The sequence below is a fragment of the Rhodnius prolixus genome, unplaced genomic scaffold, assembly GCF_049639745.1.
Source record: "Rhodnius prolixus isolate KJV_2025 unplaced genomic scaffold, Rpr scaffold_1, whole genome shotgun sequence".
NCBI lineage: Eukaryota > Metazoa > Arthropoda > Insecta > Hemiptera > Reduviidae > Rhodnius > Rhodnius prolixus.
The window spans coordinates 14,449,963-14,465,370 of record NW_027411581.1 but is presented as its reverse complement, the minus strand read 5'-3'; the positions used below and the strand labels follow the sequence as shown (position 1 = coordinate 14,465,370).

General features: G+C 31.0%; 2 protein-coding genes across 3 annotated transcripts; one reads left to right on the top strand and one right to left on the bottom strand.

The window, feature by feature from the left end:
* Positions 1–127: 127 nt before the first annotated feature.
* Rab39 (RAS oncogene family member Rab39) lies at positions 128–5,045 on the top strand. The gene is made up of 3 exons (XM_074130597.1): positions 128–267; positions 343–452; positions 1,543–5,045. The coding sequence occupies exons 1-3, from the start codon at positions 160–162 to the stop codon at positions 1,979–1,981; spliced, it is 657 nt and encodes a 218-aa protein (XP_073986698.1). The 5' UTR covers positions 128–159; the 3' UTR covers positions 1,982–5,045.
* Positions 5,046–7,811: 2,766 nt separating this feature from the next.
* On the bottom strand, positions 7,812–15,389 carry pix (ATP-binding cassette sub-family E member 1 pix). 2 transcript variants are annotated; one of them, XM_074130449.1, is made up of 11 exons: positions 15,246–15,389; positions 13,847–14,081; positions 13,480–13,695; positions 11,835–12,042; positions 11,337–11,523; positions 11,131–11,252; positions 10,765–11,049; positions 10,582–10,697; positions 9,606–9,802; positions 9,286–9,520; positions 7,812–7,941 (listed from the first exon to the last, which is right to left on the bottom strand). In XM_074130449.1, the coding sequence occupies exons 2-11, from the start codon at positions 14,057–14,059 to the stop codon at positions 7,894–7,896; spliced, it is 1,827 nt and encodes a 608-aa protein (XP_073986550.1). In that variant the 5' UTR covers positions 14,060–14,081; positions 15,246–15,389; the 3' UTR covers positions 7,812–7,893. The 2 variants fall into 2 exon arrangements, with proteins under 2 accessions (XP_073986550.1, XP_073986558.1); XM_074130457.1 differs by lacking the exon at positions 15,246–15,389 and adding an exon at positions 14,722–14,969.
* Between the last annotated feature and the right edge of the window lie 19 nt (positions 15,390–15,408).

The following is a 15,408-nucleotide window of genomic DNA, read 5'->3' as shown; positions in this document are numbered from 1 at the left end:
TACATTCATAGTCAGCTGCTGCGAATTACGTAGGTTTCTCACACGGTTACTTAGTCATTCTCTGATTTCACCTACGTTGTTGTTGTAACTTAGTTTACGAACTTTTTTTTTGTATTTATAATGGGGACTTGAAACTCTTTGTTAACATAAAGAATTAAAATGGTAGAACCTATTTTTGACTATCAGTTCCGTCTAATATTGATTGGTGAAAGTACTGTGGGAAAGAGCTCATTGCTGAAGTATTTTACTGACGGGAAATTTGCTGAAGTGAGTTTTTTTAAATTATTTTTGTTCGAAATAAATTTCAATTGTTCTCAATGTTTTGCTTGATCCATTATTTAGGTATCAGATCCCACAGTTGGCGTAGATTTCTTCGCGAGGCTTATCGAAGTAAGAAATGGCACAAGAATAAAGTTGCAGTTGTGGGACACCGCAGGTCAGGAAAGATTTAGGTAAATGTTTAGATTTACCCTTACAGAATGTTTGTATACTTAGTGAAAAAAGTCTTACTTTTCTTGAATTTTGAATTTAAACTATAAATAAATGAGTTTAAAATGTCCTAAAGAGTTTTTGCTTTTTCATATATTTTGTTTAGCCCATAAGGTGATTAGTCATTAATCATAGGTTAAAAACCAACCAAAAATTTAGTATACATAAAAAATGAGTACCATTTTGAGTTCAATTTTAATCATTTCATATTACTTCTTAAACTTTGTTTATTTGCTCAATCCTATAAACATTCTTCTTTTTGGAATTTCCCAGGATGCGAAGTAAGTCATCTGGGGGCAGTACCAAGAATAAACCAGACTTTTGGCATGATTCGGGCGTGTTATGTATTTTTGTACGATGCAAGGCTCTAATTTTATTTTATTACTTTTTTAAATATAATTGCTTTTTTGCAGATACAGTAACTCTTTTTCTTAAACATGAATGACAGTTTTGAAATTAACGTATTAAGAACCTAGCTTAATTTTAATACCACGCTGGAATTGCTGTCTGCAAGAATTATGTTGCTTATATAAACATTTGATTTATTCAGTTTTATTAAATAAATTTATTTAATAAAAAATACAGGTTTTTTCACGTTATAAATTGAAGGTTATTTCTATTCAGTAGGTGCCTGGTGTTATTTTGTCTCTAAATAATTTCCTTTATGTTTATTTAAAATAAACAGGTTACAACCGTTTTATAGCGATTTCCATTTATTCGTGACATTTTTTTTGTATTTATATTGGATATATAGTATTTACATTCTTAAATCTTCAGAATCATACCATGTTCCAAGTTTTATCGATCTCAGTTACGCGTAATAAAAATCAGTTGAAGGATCCGGCCACAAAAGAAAAAGTTCTTTGCTAACAATAAAACAATTTACTTAATCTAAAAACTGTAATAAATAAAAATAAGAGAAAATAATGGTATATTTTAGTTCCATTATTTGATTTATATTATGTCCGAAAAGTAAATTGTAATTATAAAATTAATGAGATTTATTTCTAATCATTTTTTGTATTTTTTTTGCTGAGTTTGCCTTTTTTTTAGGTCCATTACAAAATCTTATTACCGTAACTCAGTTGGTGCTCTTTTAGTTTATGATATATGCAACAAAAAATCATTTGAACGGATTCCTTTATGGATGATGGAAGCAAAAAGACATATAGAGCCACATACGCCTGTATTTGCTCTTGTAGGATGTAAATTGGACTTGGTAAAAACAGGGGTACCACGAGAAGTATCTGAAGAAGAGGCAGCTGCTTTTGCCCAAAGACAAGGTATATTCCATATAGAAACATCGGCCAAAACTGGATTTAATGTTGAACAAGCTTTTACAGCCGTTACACAAGAAGTTTATAACAGAATACAGTCAGGTGATTATAAAATTGAAGATGGTTGGGATGGAATTAAGACTGGCTTTGCACGGCCTAGTGGAATGGATTTCAATTTAGTGGAAGCAGAACCAGCGAAGTCGACTTGCTGTTAACTGTGTAGGAACTTTTATGTTCATTTTTTTTAGATGTATTGTGCTCCTTAATTTTCTTAGACATTTTTAGAGTTTTTTTGATTTTTTTCCTTAATGGATAACATTTTAAAATACCCTCAAATTGTTCAAATATTTTTTTATCTTTATAGGATGTAAACATTACTTTAAAAGCCAGTCTATTGCTGCAATAAAACTAAACTGTATGATAGATATTATGTGTTCAATGTATTATTTTTTTTGACATGGTTACTACTCTTATTGACTGGATTTAAGAAGGAATAGAAAATACTTGAACCAGTTTAAAATCCAATTAAAAATTTTTTACCGTTTGACTTTTCTATAAATGACTTTCGCTAAATCAGCTAAAAATATCTTGTAATAATGTATAAGACCTGTACTGCGGCTGAGATCTTTACTTGATCTCAAAAAAAGTATTTTCTTTCACCGATATTTTGGTTGATTTTTTTATCCCTCTTACTGAATGTTGGTCTAATCTGAAAACTGAAATAGTCATATATATGTTTATGAACAACTAGATTATTTTAGAACTTTGTAATGTATTCGAACTTAATGATTAGATTAACAACTGGAAACAAAAGTTTTATTTTTAATATTATAGTAATTGTGTAGGATTATCACTTAATCATAACTAGATTAAAACTAATAGCAATGGATTATGAAATTTCAGAACGATTGCAATCTCATGACTAAAAATAGACAAATTTACAATTGAAAAATTTAAAATCCTTCAGTAGTTTGAAAAGTTCTTTATATTCTGTTTTAACTATTTTAATGTAAGTTATAGATTGTGAGGTTTTGTTTGATTTTTTTAATTTCTACGTTATTAGTATTGATATGTCAACTACATGCCTAAGAAAAATTAAAAAATCGCATTTTTCAGAAGGATAAAAGTAGCAGGCTTACACTATCTCAGTTTATTTGCTTAACCAGATATAATAATTTATTTTAATGGAATAATTAACAATTAATAAAATTAGCAATGAATAGTTAATTACTCGCCACGTCTTTTTGTTTAACATTACATTTCTTAATACTTAATTTCTTCGAAAAATGTGATCGATGTTCTGTTGTGCTATCTCATCTAAGGCTTTTTGAAGTGCCGACGCAGCTCCTCTCAAGTATGTGTTTCTGGTGTCGAAACGTCGTAACCTGCTCATTTTCTTTTTCTTTTAATCGGGAAATCTAGCTGACTGTAACAAAGTGTTCTTATTGTGGAAAGATGTGTAATTCTTGTTGCAAAGTAGTACCTGCATGATCTTTCGATAAGAGTATTTCGTCTTTGTACCATGCTGCATTAAATAGATAAGACCAAATATGACCTAAAATCAATTCTTATGGCAACACAATCTATGACACCTGGTGTAACGCCGCTATAAGTTTTCAACTAGCAAACTAAAATTGTATTCCATCATTACACCACAGACAGAGACAGAACTGTCATTAAATGTAATGTCCTGATGGTTGTCTGATGTCACTCAGGCACCTCTGGAGTCAGCTGCCTTACGAAATAATGTTAATGATAGCCATCGCATGACTGACAGAAGGGAAGTCCATACCCCGCTATATGAAGGTCAAATTTTCGAAGTCTTTTCGGTTTTGTCTTAAGTTGTTTATCTATTCCGCCCAAACTTGAAAGCGGAAATCTCATCCTTCACAAATTGGTTGGAGGAAACGATCTTCTCTCGCTGCCAAAAAGACGTTACTTGATGCCTTCTCAGATCCGGATCTCTATATTCGAAGTTCAGAATTTCTGCCCAATGACGCGCAATTTGACACCTGGTGTAACGCCGCTATAAGTTTTCAACTAGCAAACTAAAATTGTATTCCATCATTACACCACAGACAGAGACAGAACTGTCATTAAATGTAATGTCCTGATGGTTGTCTGATGTCACTCAGGCACCTCTGGAGTCAGCTGCCTTACGAAATAATGTTAATGATAGCCATCGCATGACTGACAGAAGGGAAGTCCATACCCCGCTATATGAAGGTCAAATTTTCGAAGTCTTTTCGGTTTTGTCTTAAGTTGTTTATCCATTCCGCCCAAACTTGAAAGCGGAAATCTCATCCTTCACAAATTGGTTGGAGGAAACGATCTTCTCTCGCTGCCAAAAAGACGTTACTTGATGCCTTCTCAGATCCGGATCTCTATATTCGAAGTTCAGAATTTCTGCCCAATGACGCGCAATTTCTTCATGGAAATACCTACTTCATGCTTACCGGCATTTTTCATTCTCTTTCAAAATTTGTTAGCTGCGTATAACGCTATCTTCTTACCGCTGCAAATTTAATTGCGGGAATTCAATGTTCTACTTTCCCACAAAATGCAAAATTTGATTGAATAAAACGATCACAAAACTTACTTTATCAGTATGACTACCAGAATCTTTTTGGCCATTTTCTCTGGTTGAAATTATTTACTAGTTAAAATAATGTTTAAAAAAAAACTTTGAAAGATTATTACTTTTAGGTGTTATTATATATATATTTTTTGTTTTTTTTTTGACATTTAGGACATTCATTATGACTTGATAAAGTACTTTAGATATTATTTAAGACTGGTGTTAGATTTGGCAGTCAAAAGCGTTATGTTAAAAATAGGTGCTTTAGAGTTATCATATTTTTCTAGCTGCAATTTTGTTTACGTGAGCTGTTAATTATAAATTATTAATAAACCAAATATTATTAAAACAAAAACGTCACATTTAATAGTTATAGAATATATTACAACTTTTGTGACATGTACCGTTAGTCAAATTTTACTAAGGATTTACTTGGATTTTTAATGCTATCATTGTACAATTATTATTATTTTGATTCTTAATTTATTATATTTATATATTCAACATAATTTATGTGAGTTTGTAGTGTCCATTGTATGAATTAATTATTTTTATGAACAGATAAATCTTATAAATAATGTAAAGTGAGATTTTATGTAAATTATGTATTATATATAATTATAAATTTGGACCTGTTATTTTTAAGCCTTATGAAATTTTGTCTTTTTGAAAAATTAAACCTTTTTTGTTTAATGTTCTAAGATTGGATTTTTATTTTTGTGAAAGTTTTGTAATTAATTTCCCTTTTCTGATTTGGCTCTTTAAGGCGTCCCTCTTTGGCTTTGAATTGTCTAGTTTGTGGTTTCAATTACTGCTTTAATAATAATAGTAATAATAGCTTTATTTTCCTTAAAATACTTATAAAACAACATAAAATAAATATAAAACACGTATAAAATAATTTTATTTTTCATTATATTTACTTATTTCATATTCATTCATTTATAATTACATTTATTTTTCATTTTATTTTTAATTTTGATTTATTTATTTTTATATTATTATTATTTATTTATTTAAACAAATCATTAAGTTATTAATAAACAAAATATACTAAAGTTTAATAAAATGCAAGTAATTGGATAAAAGTATGTATAAATATGTTCTTAATTAAAAGTATTAATATCATAAAATAAAAATTAAGGGAAACTGACCCATCTTAGAGCATAAGCCTCTCCCAATCTGCACCATGCCTGTCTGTCTATAGCAGTGGTTCCCAACCTGTGGTCCGCGAAACACTTTACATTTTTATTGTAAAATAATAATATATTTATTTGACATAAGGCTGCGTGTGCAGCGACGGCGCGGTGAGTGGGTCGTCGAGCGAGCGTGGAGCGCCTAAAAACAAGTCCAAGAGTCGACTAAAAGCAAATGATGTGCGTGTCGCTTTGCGAATGGAAATTACTTTTGCAAATATATTTATATGACCAAAATTTTGGCCATGCGATCTTAATCTTCCGATTTATTTCTTGCCTTTGTCTTCCTTCAAAAGAAATCAGTTGCCCCAGGTAGACAGTTTCTTCCACCCAATTAAGTTCTCATTTCCAAGACGAATCATATCTTTCTCAGTAATGGACATTAATACAGTTTTATCCAGATTGAACACCAGCCTTAGTCCTTACCCACTTCATTTAATTCTTTCAACATCTGTTTTAATTCAGAAGAGGATTTAGCAACAAGAACTACGTCATCCGCAAAACGAAGGTTGCGTAGAGTTACTCCTTTAATATTCAGTCCCCTTTTCTGCAAATCTAACTTCCTAAATACTTCTTCCAAAATGCAAATAAAGAGATCAGGGGGTGCCACACTCCTCTCTTCAGAGGAAAATCAGGTGGTCCGGATGTGTCAAGAATTATTCTTGCGCAACTATTCCCGTAACATTAACTGCTTTAAAGAAACTTTAATTTTTGTTCAAAATCATAAAAACAAGTTATTCAAGAAAAGTGAAAAGAATCTGGTAAGCGAGCCTTTTATGAAAAAGATTTCATCTTGAATCACTTCCCGAATTTAGAATAAACAACTCTTAGTTTATCTTTCCTTTATCTCTCGTGTATTTTTATCCACACAAGAATAACTGCTTTTTTTTTTCTTTTTTTGTATGAGCTCTTAACAGTTTTGGTGACATTATGACCGGACGGCAGAGACATATGAGCCTGCTAGGTTGATATGTTGGTGGTGGTAATAATTTTGCTTGACTGAGGAAGAATCACCGCTCCACTGCTTCGCCATTGCAAGTAGCGAGACTCACCACACTGGGTATGAGGGGAGGTGTATCAGCCGGCTTTGGAGGCTGTTTATTCTCTGAGTCATCGTTAGGGTTAGCTATCGATCGTAGGTGCATATCATTTTGCTTGTTTTCTACCTATCTACTTAAAGTCCATAACTTTAAACACTTCTAGATTAGTTCTAGATAAATGTAAATATATACATATATATTTTGTCTATGGGTGCTTGGAGAGTACCATGGTTAAGATTAATAATTTAATAAACATTACACCTACATTAATAATAAGAACGGTAATCTTCAAGAAAATGAAGGATCCTACAATACATTTACTGTATGAATTAATACTTCTTGAACGATTTCTTTCGAAAAGTATTTGTAGGTTACTATGTACGTATCAGCATATTAAACCGCACTAAAACTGTTTACATCTCAGAAAAATTCAAGTGTAAGGAATATATTCAATTATTTCTTGAAATATTATTAAATAAAGAACATTTAAACGTTTATGATGTCAGCGTCTAGTTCAAAAATTTAAGCCGAGAGCAAATGAAAAATCACAAGTTGAAAAGAGGTTTTTCATTTTTCACTTCATTGCGTTGTTTCCGGTACTCAAGAAGTGCAAGGTTAGATGGCTTAGCCGAGGCTGAACTGACTGAGGAATTATTATTATTTTTTTTTTTTATGGAAAAGATTGGTACTCGCTGCATTTATCTGTACAGACCGCTTACAAATATATATGCAGACTTTTCTTATTGCAGAGTATAATGATTAAATTTTATTTTTTAATTAGTTAAATTTTTATAGTTCTTTCGTTTTAACTGTCCCTATTTTTTATTTTAAGTGCGCTTCTTAAAAGCTACCCGAATTAATAGAATATAATCATTAAATGTTAATTTTTTTATTTTAATACTTTTTAAATGTAATAATTTTCAGTAAGTATTGAAAATATTTACAGTGATAATTAACAATGAAGTTAACTTCGCAGTAGGAAACTTTTCCACTGTCATATATACTTTCCACTGTGTATATATACTAAAACATTTACATTGAAAACATTATTATGCAAATAAAAACAACTATCTATCTAAAGTTTAAGTGTTTTAGATTCTTCTGTTCGTAGTGATGCTGTTCGATAGATGCAAACGCCAACAATGAAAACACACAAGAGACTACAAAAATTGTATCACCCGATGAACAAAGGTGCATTAAAAAATAATAATAATAAATAAAAAACAGGAAAATCACTTACATAGTTTATTCAAAACAATAATAAAAAATCTCTTCTAAATAAAATTAAAAAATATATATATATAAATAAACTTTCAGTCCTCCAAAAAGAAATACTGTCCGGCTCTTTTCTGTTCAACGTCCTAAAAGAAAATATTTCAGGCAATTAGTAAAATTGCAATTACTTATTAACTTAAATTTATTGATAATTATCAATTCCAATAATCGTGAATGCCATTGCCATGGAACAGATAAGAGGTTAGAATACTCCACCCATATTATGAAATACCCATACTCAAAGGAAAAGAAAAGAAGTATTTTTAATTAATTAACAGCATACATTGTCTTATATTGCTCGAAAATCTTGGCGACCTTCAAAAACTTATTTCAAAAGTGGAGGTTATTTAAATGGAATATTGGAGGATGCTTGACAGGGTAAAAAACGAATCGGAGTCATCGAAATATATTACCCAGAAAGAGTAGACAGGATATTGAGGTGGTACAAAAATGTGCGATGACCACGGCAAAATGCCTGTGAGAGAGCGGAAGTAGATCCTAACTGCTCAGCACTAATTTCAATGGCTGTTTAGAGAGCGGGCGTGTAGAAATGATAAATTACTTGTACATAACCAGAAATTTGAATATTCATTAAATGAGATCAATGGTACTACGGAATTTCTTTTAAGCATATCCCTGAGAGTCTAAAGAATTCGGCCTTAGAGGATTAAGTTTCCTCCCACTTGTCAGGCACATGTTTTTACGGACGGTTCGAAATTTAATAACAAAATAACGATTGCGATTAGCAATTATGGCGTATCAGCCTGATTAAGAAACAACTCTTACAATACGGTTGAATTAGTTGCGATATTAAGAGCAGTAAAATATATTCGCATATGGTCGGAAATCAAAAACATTACTATCAGGGATAGTCTAAGTGTAATGTATAAATTAGCAGGCCTTCATACACTTCCTGCAGGCATAAATCATATCCTTACTCCTAGAACAGACTGTAATGATACTGAAGATTTCATGTATATAGCTATGATATATCCTCGGTATAAACAAAAAAAAAAAGAAAAGAACTTTATGCAATTTTCTACCAATATTTGTAAGCTCCTTTCCGGTATGGAATGATAATGGATTCCTTATGCTAGCAGTTATGGATTAAGTGTAAAATAAGAAGTATGTATTAGAGGTGTCTGTTAGCTACAGCTTAACAGGGGTGTGGAGGATAAACCTAAAAATTGCGAATTCTAAAAGCAATTATTCTCAATGATTGACTTGTAGAGGAGCATCTAATGTAAGTTAACGACTAAAAATGGGGCAATTTTATTTTGGGAGTTAGACTTAATTTAGAACTCCATTCAACCTCGTATTGGTGAGTAAATGAGTTAAGACCAAAATTACTGTTTTTTTGGAATGTTTGTGAAAAACTTAATTACGATATCCTATTGTTTATGTTCAATAATATATGTTCCATGTTTTACCTTGACGGAATTCGCTTTATTTATACGAGGGCGGAAATTATTAGGATCTCTTCTGAAAGTAATTCCTAACAATTCCAAAAACCTATTCATTCCAGCCAGTAAACTTTGGGGTGTGTTGGCTGTAGTTTCAACAGAAGGTGTTCCTTCAAAAACGATAACACGATCAGATAAATATGTGGCCATTATAAAATCGTGTTCAACTACGAAGCCAGTTTTTTTTGCATGTAATATAAATCTAAAAATCATAAAAATAAATAACTATGTTAGCAAAAACCATTGAAGACTGAATTTTATATTGAACGAAACTGTACTAATATTACCTTTTTATTACTTTAGCTGCTACTAAACGTTGTTCGGAATCAAGGTATGCTGAGGGCTCATCAATTAGATATACGTCTGCTGGTTTACCCAAGCACAACGTAAGAGCCACACGTTGCAATTCACCACCAGATAAATTCTGCACTTCTTGATCCATAATATCATCAATTTTCATAGGTTTCATTACGTCGGTAACGAACTAAAAAAAAAAAATCTGGTGTCAAACTCGCACATGACTTTAATCTTACCGAAATTCTCAAAGTTCTGAACAACTACATGAAAAATTTTCTTGTAATTTCCTGCAAGTAATGCCTATTTTTTAGGCGGGCTTTATGTTCAACTATCAAATAGACTTTAGTTTCCTTGAAAATCATGATGTGAAATGTCATTTTCCTCCAACTCGGAACTCTAACTTCTATTACAACCATTTAATCCTTTTCAAGCTTTGGTACAATAAGTAAGAAAGATGAAATGCACATTAAGTACATACGTTAGCTTATCGCATCGCACAAATACTGGCTAATCCTATTTAAATTATGCTTACTCTAGAACCGTACATGCTACTAAAATGTATTTAATGGTAAGACTAACCATCACCCCTTACTAAGAAATGTTTGAAATAAATTTTCAAAGAAAATTTTTTAAAAAAGTAGTAAATCTAAATGTATGGATAAGAAAATTTTGAAGAAAATCGTTAGGGCGTTTTCGTGAAAATCTCAAAAAATAAACCCACATAACAGCAATAAACTGGTACTTTCGGTTGTCGGGTTTTGTCGCTAACTTCCTTTCGGATACCAAAAGGTTACCCATGCGAAATATACTGAAAGAACTTCCAGCGATTTTTTTTTTTAACCAATATCAAAATGAATTCAATCAATTCAGTCGAAACACGATTTCAATACAATTAACCAGCAGTAAAAAAAAAAAAAAGAAATATATAAAAAGAAATTATTATACTAGGAACATAAATAAATTAACCTGTGGATGAACGTAAGCGTCTCTAATTTTATCGTGCAACAACTGCCTTACAATTCCAGTAGATTTTGGGCTAATTTTTTGTGGCTTATAACTTATGTTCAATTGAGGAAGTTCTCCTAAAATAAACAACTGCTTAATGTAAAATATGATTACTGCTTCATGTTTGAATTAGTTCCTTATTACCTGAGCCAGAATCTGGAGCCAGATTTCCGGCCAACATCCTTATGAATGTAGTTTTTCCGGTACCATTCTCACCAAGCAGTACTACAATTTCTGAATCTGTAAACTGGCCCTGGTCCACGTGCAACTTAAATGATCCCATCGTTTTTGTCATTGCGGGATATTCATAGTGTTGCATACGTTTTACTTCTTCCTCTGTGGCGCTTTCTGCTACTTTGAACACTAATGATTCATCCCGAAATCTTAGATTTTCCGTAGGTACAAATCCATCAAGAAAGATATTGATTCCTACAAAAGTAATTGCATACATTTTCTTAAGTATTTCAATCATATCTACCTCAATCTTTTTCAAATGAAGGTATTAATTACCTTCCCTTACGGAGAATGGCATAGTCACAACGCCGTAAGCTCCAGGCACACCATAAAGACAACAAATGAAATCTGATAAATAATCCAGCACTGACAAATCGTGTTCTACTACAATAATAAACCTGTTAAACGTTACAAAATTAATATCATTTTATTTTCCACGAAACATTTAATACTGATGGAGTAGAAAACAACAAATTTATTACTTGTCTGGTCTAATTAGAGAACGTATAGTGTAAGCAGCCTTAAGTCGCTGTTTTACGTCCAGATAACTGGAAGGCTCGTCAAACATGAATATGTCACCATCTTGTATACACACCATAGCACAAGCAAATCTTTGAAGTTCTCCACCAGATAAATCTTCAATAGATCGATCTCGGATTTTATCCAAATCTACGATAAAATCATTATTATTAATATCTCCTTTAAAATTTCTAGGGAGATGTTTTATGTTGAGCGTAATATTTTGATTACATTAAAAAACTAAATAAGAATGAATTAATTTGTAAGTTATTAATTCCAAAATGTATAAAAATAATTATTAAAAAACGAATCCAGTTAAAAATGTGTTTTATATTCTATCATTACAAGCGAAAAATCTGAGCAAAAGCCAAGCATTAAACAATTATTAGAATAAAGAGTTCAAATAAAATGTCTGGAAAGAAACTATTTAAAGATCAGGCAAAAAAATAAAATCAATATACCTAAGAGTTCACAGATTTCATTTTGATTATCTTTCTCATCTTTTCTATCTAAAAGCTGTTGAACAGTCCCTTTTACAGCTTTAGGAATTTGATCCACATATTGAGGTTTGATAAGTGCTTTCAAATCATCCTCTAGAATTTTTGTAAAATAATTTTGTAATTCTGACCCTCTAAAATGATTTAAAATTTCAGTCCAATCGGGAGGATTCTGCAATAAAATAAACAAAAAATCTAATATTAAAATAGGTCCTGTTTGCAAATATTTTCTTAATAGATACCAAAATGGATCTGAAACTTTTCAGATTATAATTCTAATAAGAAAAGCTTTTAGTAATTGTAATGTGATCTTATATTTTCATATCTACATTTTATATCTATAAAAGGCTACATTTTTTTTCTTGACTTCTAAGCAAAATAAAATAAATATAAATTAATAAATATAAAAATCCACGAATGTAGAAAAAAATGGATTCACTACTAAGGAGCGAGAAACCTAAAGATTCCTAGAAAGAATCTTGAAACTAACATAATTTGCAAGATTTGGTTAGTCGTGTCTAATTCAAATTTTCTGCATATTTAAAAAAGAAGACGTAAGATGTGAAATTGAATGCGATCTAGAACTCATACTTTTTCTATTACAATCTCTGAAGGCTCTTTTTTAAAATTTCTATGGTGTTTAAAAATATCAAGAGTTCTAGCATGTCTTACTTTTGTGTGGCTAACAGAAACAACAATGCTGACTTTCTTGATAAGCCGTTACCTCTTCTGAGTCAAATAAGGACCAACGAACATGAATTTGCATCTTGTGAACATCGTAAACAACAAAAATGCGAATCTAATCATCCCTGCGATGGAACGATAGGGTAACTCCACAGGAAGGGTCCTAGCGTTCAACCTAAATTTTGTATACACAGTGACACTACTATTATAAAACCTCATTCATGAAAATCGGTTCGCGCGTTTAGGCGCTACGTTGTTTACAAAAAAGGTAACAAGAAGAAGAAGAACAAGAACATTTTTTTGAAAAAGCGGTTTTTGCTCATTTTCGGCAACTTTTTTCTCGAAACCTGTTAGATCTGGGTTGTTGCAAAAAATTACAGTTATAAAGGAGGGTTTGCCCTTTATTTTAAAGAAAATTTGGGAATTTTATCTTTTACAGAAAAAGAGAACAAAATTGTCAAAGTTGGGTGTTTTTCAATGTTACGCTTTTTCGTGCAGTTTTTGATGGTCAACCCTTATACAACTGTCCTACCGGACAGTTTTAATAAATAAATAAATAAAGTCTACATAGTATCCTAAACATAAAGGTGTTTAGTTTACTTTCAGCACAAACAGGTCCCTGGTTAATAATACACTCGTATTTAATTACAGCTTTGATACTTACATTGCATACTATGCAATGTGCCATCGAGATCAAGGACTTGGATGTGAGTCAGAATTGATCTTCTAGGTTGCATTGGATTTGTTTTATTCGTATTATCTACGCATCTAAGCGTCATTGACTCATACTTAAGTACGGTTTCAACTTAAAATACTTCCTAATTCACAATTTTATTACTTATAAAAGTCTATATTCAAAATTAGATCTCCAACTATCGCGAATATTAGTATAATTCTCTTAAGTATTACTAGGAAATTAACGTACCGAATATCGCCCTAGATTGGGTTTTTGTTTTCCGGCTAAAATCTTCAACGCTGTTGACTTTCCAATTCCATTTGTACCTACCAATCCCAACACTTCACCAGGTCGAGGTATTGGTAAACGATGAAGTTTGAATGAATTTTGTGAATATCTGTGAGTTGTATCTCTTTCTAAATTACTCGGAAGATTAATAATGTTGATAGCTTCAAATGGGCATTTCTGAAAAAAAAATTATTAAATCACAAGAAATTCTGCATACGAGACATAAAGTTAAAAATTTACTACAATTAGATTTCTTATGAGGCAGCATGATCCGTAAAGTTTAAATAACACGAACTTCATATTGAAGAATAACATTTCTTATTATTACCTTGACACAAATACCACAACCAATACACAGTTCTTCAGAAATAGCAGCTAGTTTATCATTTGGACTAACTTCAATACAAAGTTTACCCATTCGAACAACCGGGCATGATTTTTTACATTCTTGGCGGCATCTTTTGGGTTTACATTTATCGCTATTAACAATTGCGATCCTTGTCAACTTGTCTGATTCTTCTGTTCCTTTTCCTCGTGGCATGTTTGTCGCTTAACTAACAATCCTAAAATAAGTAAACAATTTGTAATTTCACAATTTTAAAAAATGAAACACTTGCTTCATCAATCATTAATGTGCAAAACATTTATTCAATCAAGAAGAAACTGACACTATCAATGCTTCAAAACCTAATCAAGTGAAATATTTATTTAAAATTACTAAATTCAAGTTTGGCAGCTTCCTTTTGATCCAACCCATTAAGATTTAGATTGGAAACAAGAAAGGAAAAAAAAAAAAAATCTCGTGACAGTATATGAAATGATTTAAATGGTTTTTACTCTTTTTAAAAAATAATTTTAACTTTCTTCAATATCCATATATATATAGGAAAGTCGTAGATATTTTTAGATACAATTTTTCTAGTCGTATGATAAATGACAAATTTGTTTCAAGCATAAAATCATAAGTGCAATTTTCAGGTAATAATCAAATTACATTAAAATATACTCGAATTTCAAAATTAAGAGAAACTGAAATTGCCTATTAATTTAAGGCTTATTAACTGAAGAAGAAAAGAATACAATCAATAGTTATTTTTGCGACATTGTGTTCAACTTTTTTAAACATCCATTTAGTCCATTCATTTGCATCTATAAAATTTACAGCAAGGAAATATGATATTAGAATAAATTGATATGAATTACATTTGAAACAGATACCCTCAGTCACATATGGCATTAGAGTGGCTCCTAACTTTTTTGGAATTTAAATAAACAACCTCAAAAAAGTATCAATCGAAGTGCGAATAGCCTAATTCATCAAATTATTTTCACTATTATTTAACTCCATATTAAAACTGTTCGGTAGGATAGTAGTATATGGATTAATTGTCAAAACTCCACGAAAAATCGTAACTTTGAAAAACACCCGACTTTGACAATTTCTTTCTTTAAGTAGAGGTAATGATTTACTTCCTAGATTCCAAAGAGAACAAAACAATTATCAATTTTTCAAATGATTCAATAGTTACTTAATGTACAATTAAAAACACCTCATTTACTCAGTCAGGGTGCAATCTAGAGAACATATGTTATAAAAAGTGCAGATTCGTAGAAAGAAATATATTTCTACAAGAATTACATGATAATTGAAAATATTTCAGCCAGTCATTTTCTGTTTTTTATTTAATAGTTTCTAAAATTAGAAATTTAAACAAAAAATAACTTACTTTGTATACCTCGGACAGCAACACGGGCAATAACCATTAATAGGAGGTTAATTCAGGTTATGTGGAAGGGAACGTGTTTAAACGTTTTCTTGCCCAAATTCAATCGATATCTCGCTTATCTTTAAATATGTAGTAAATCTAAAAAATAGTAATATTAAAAGTT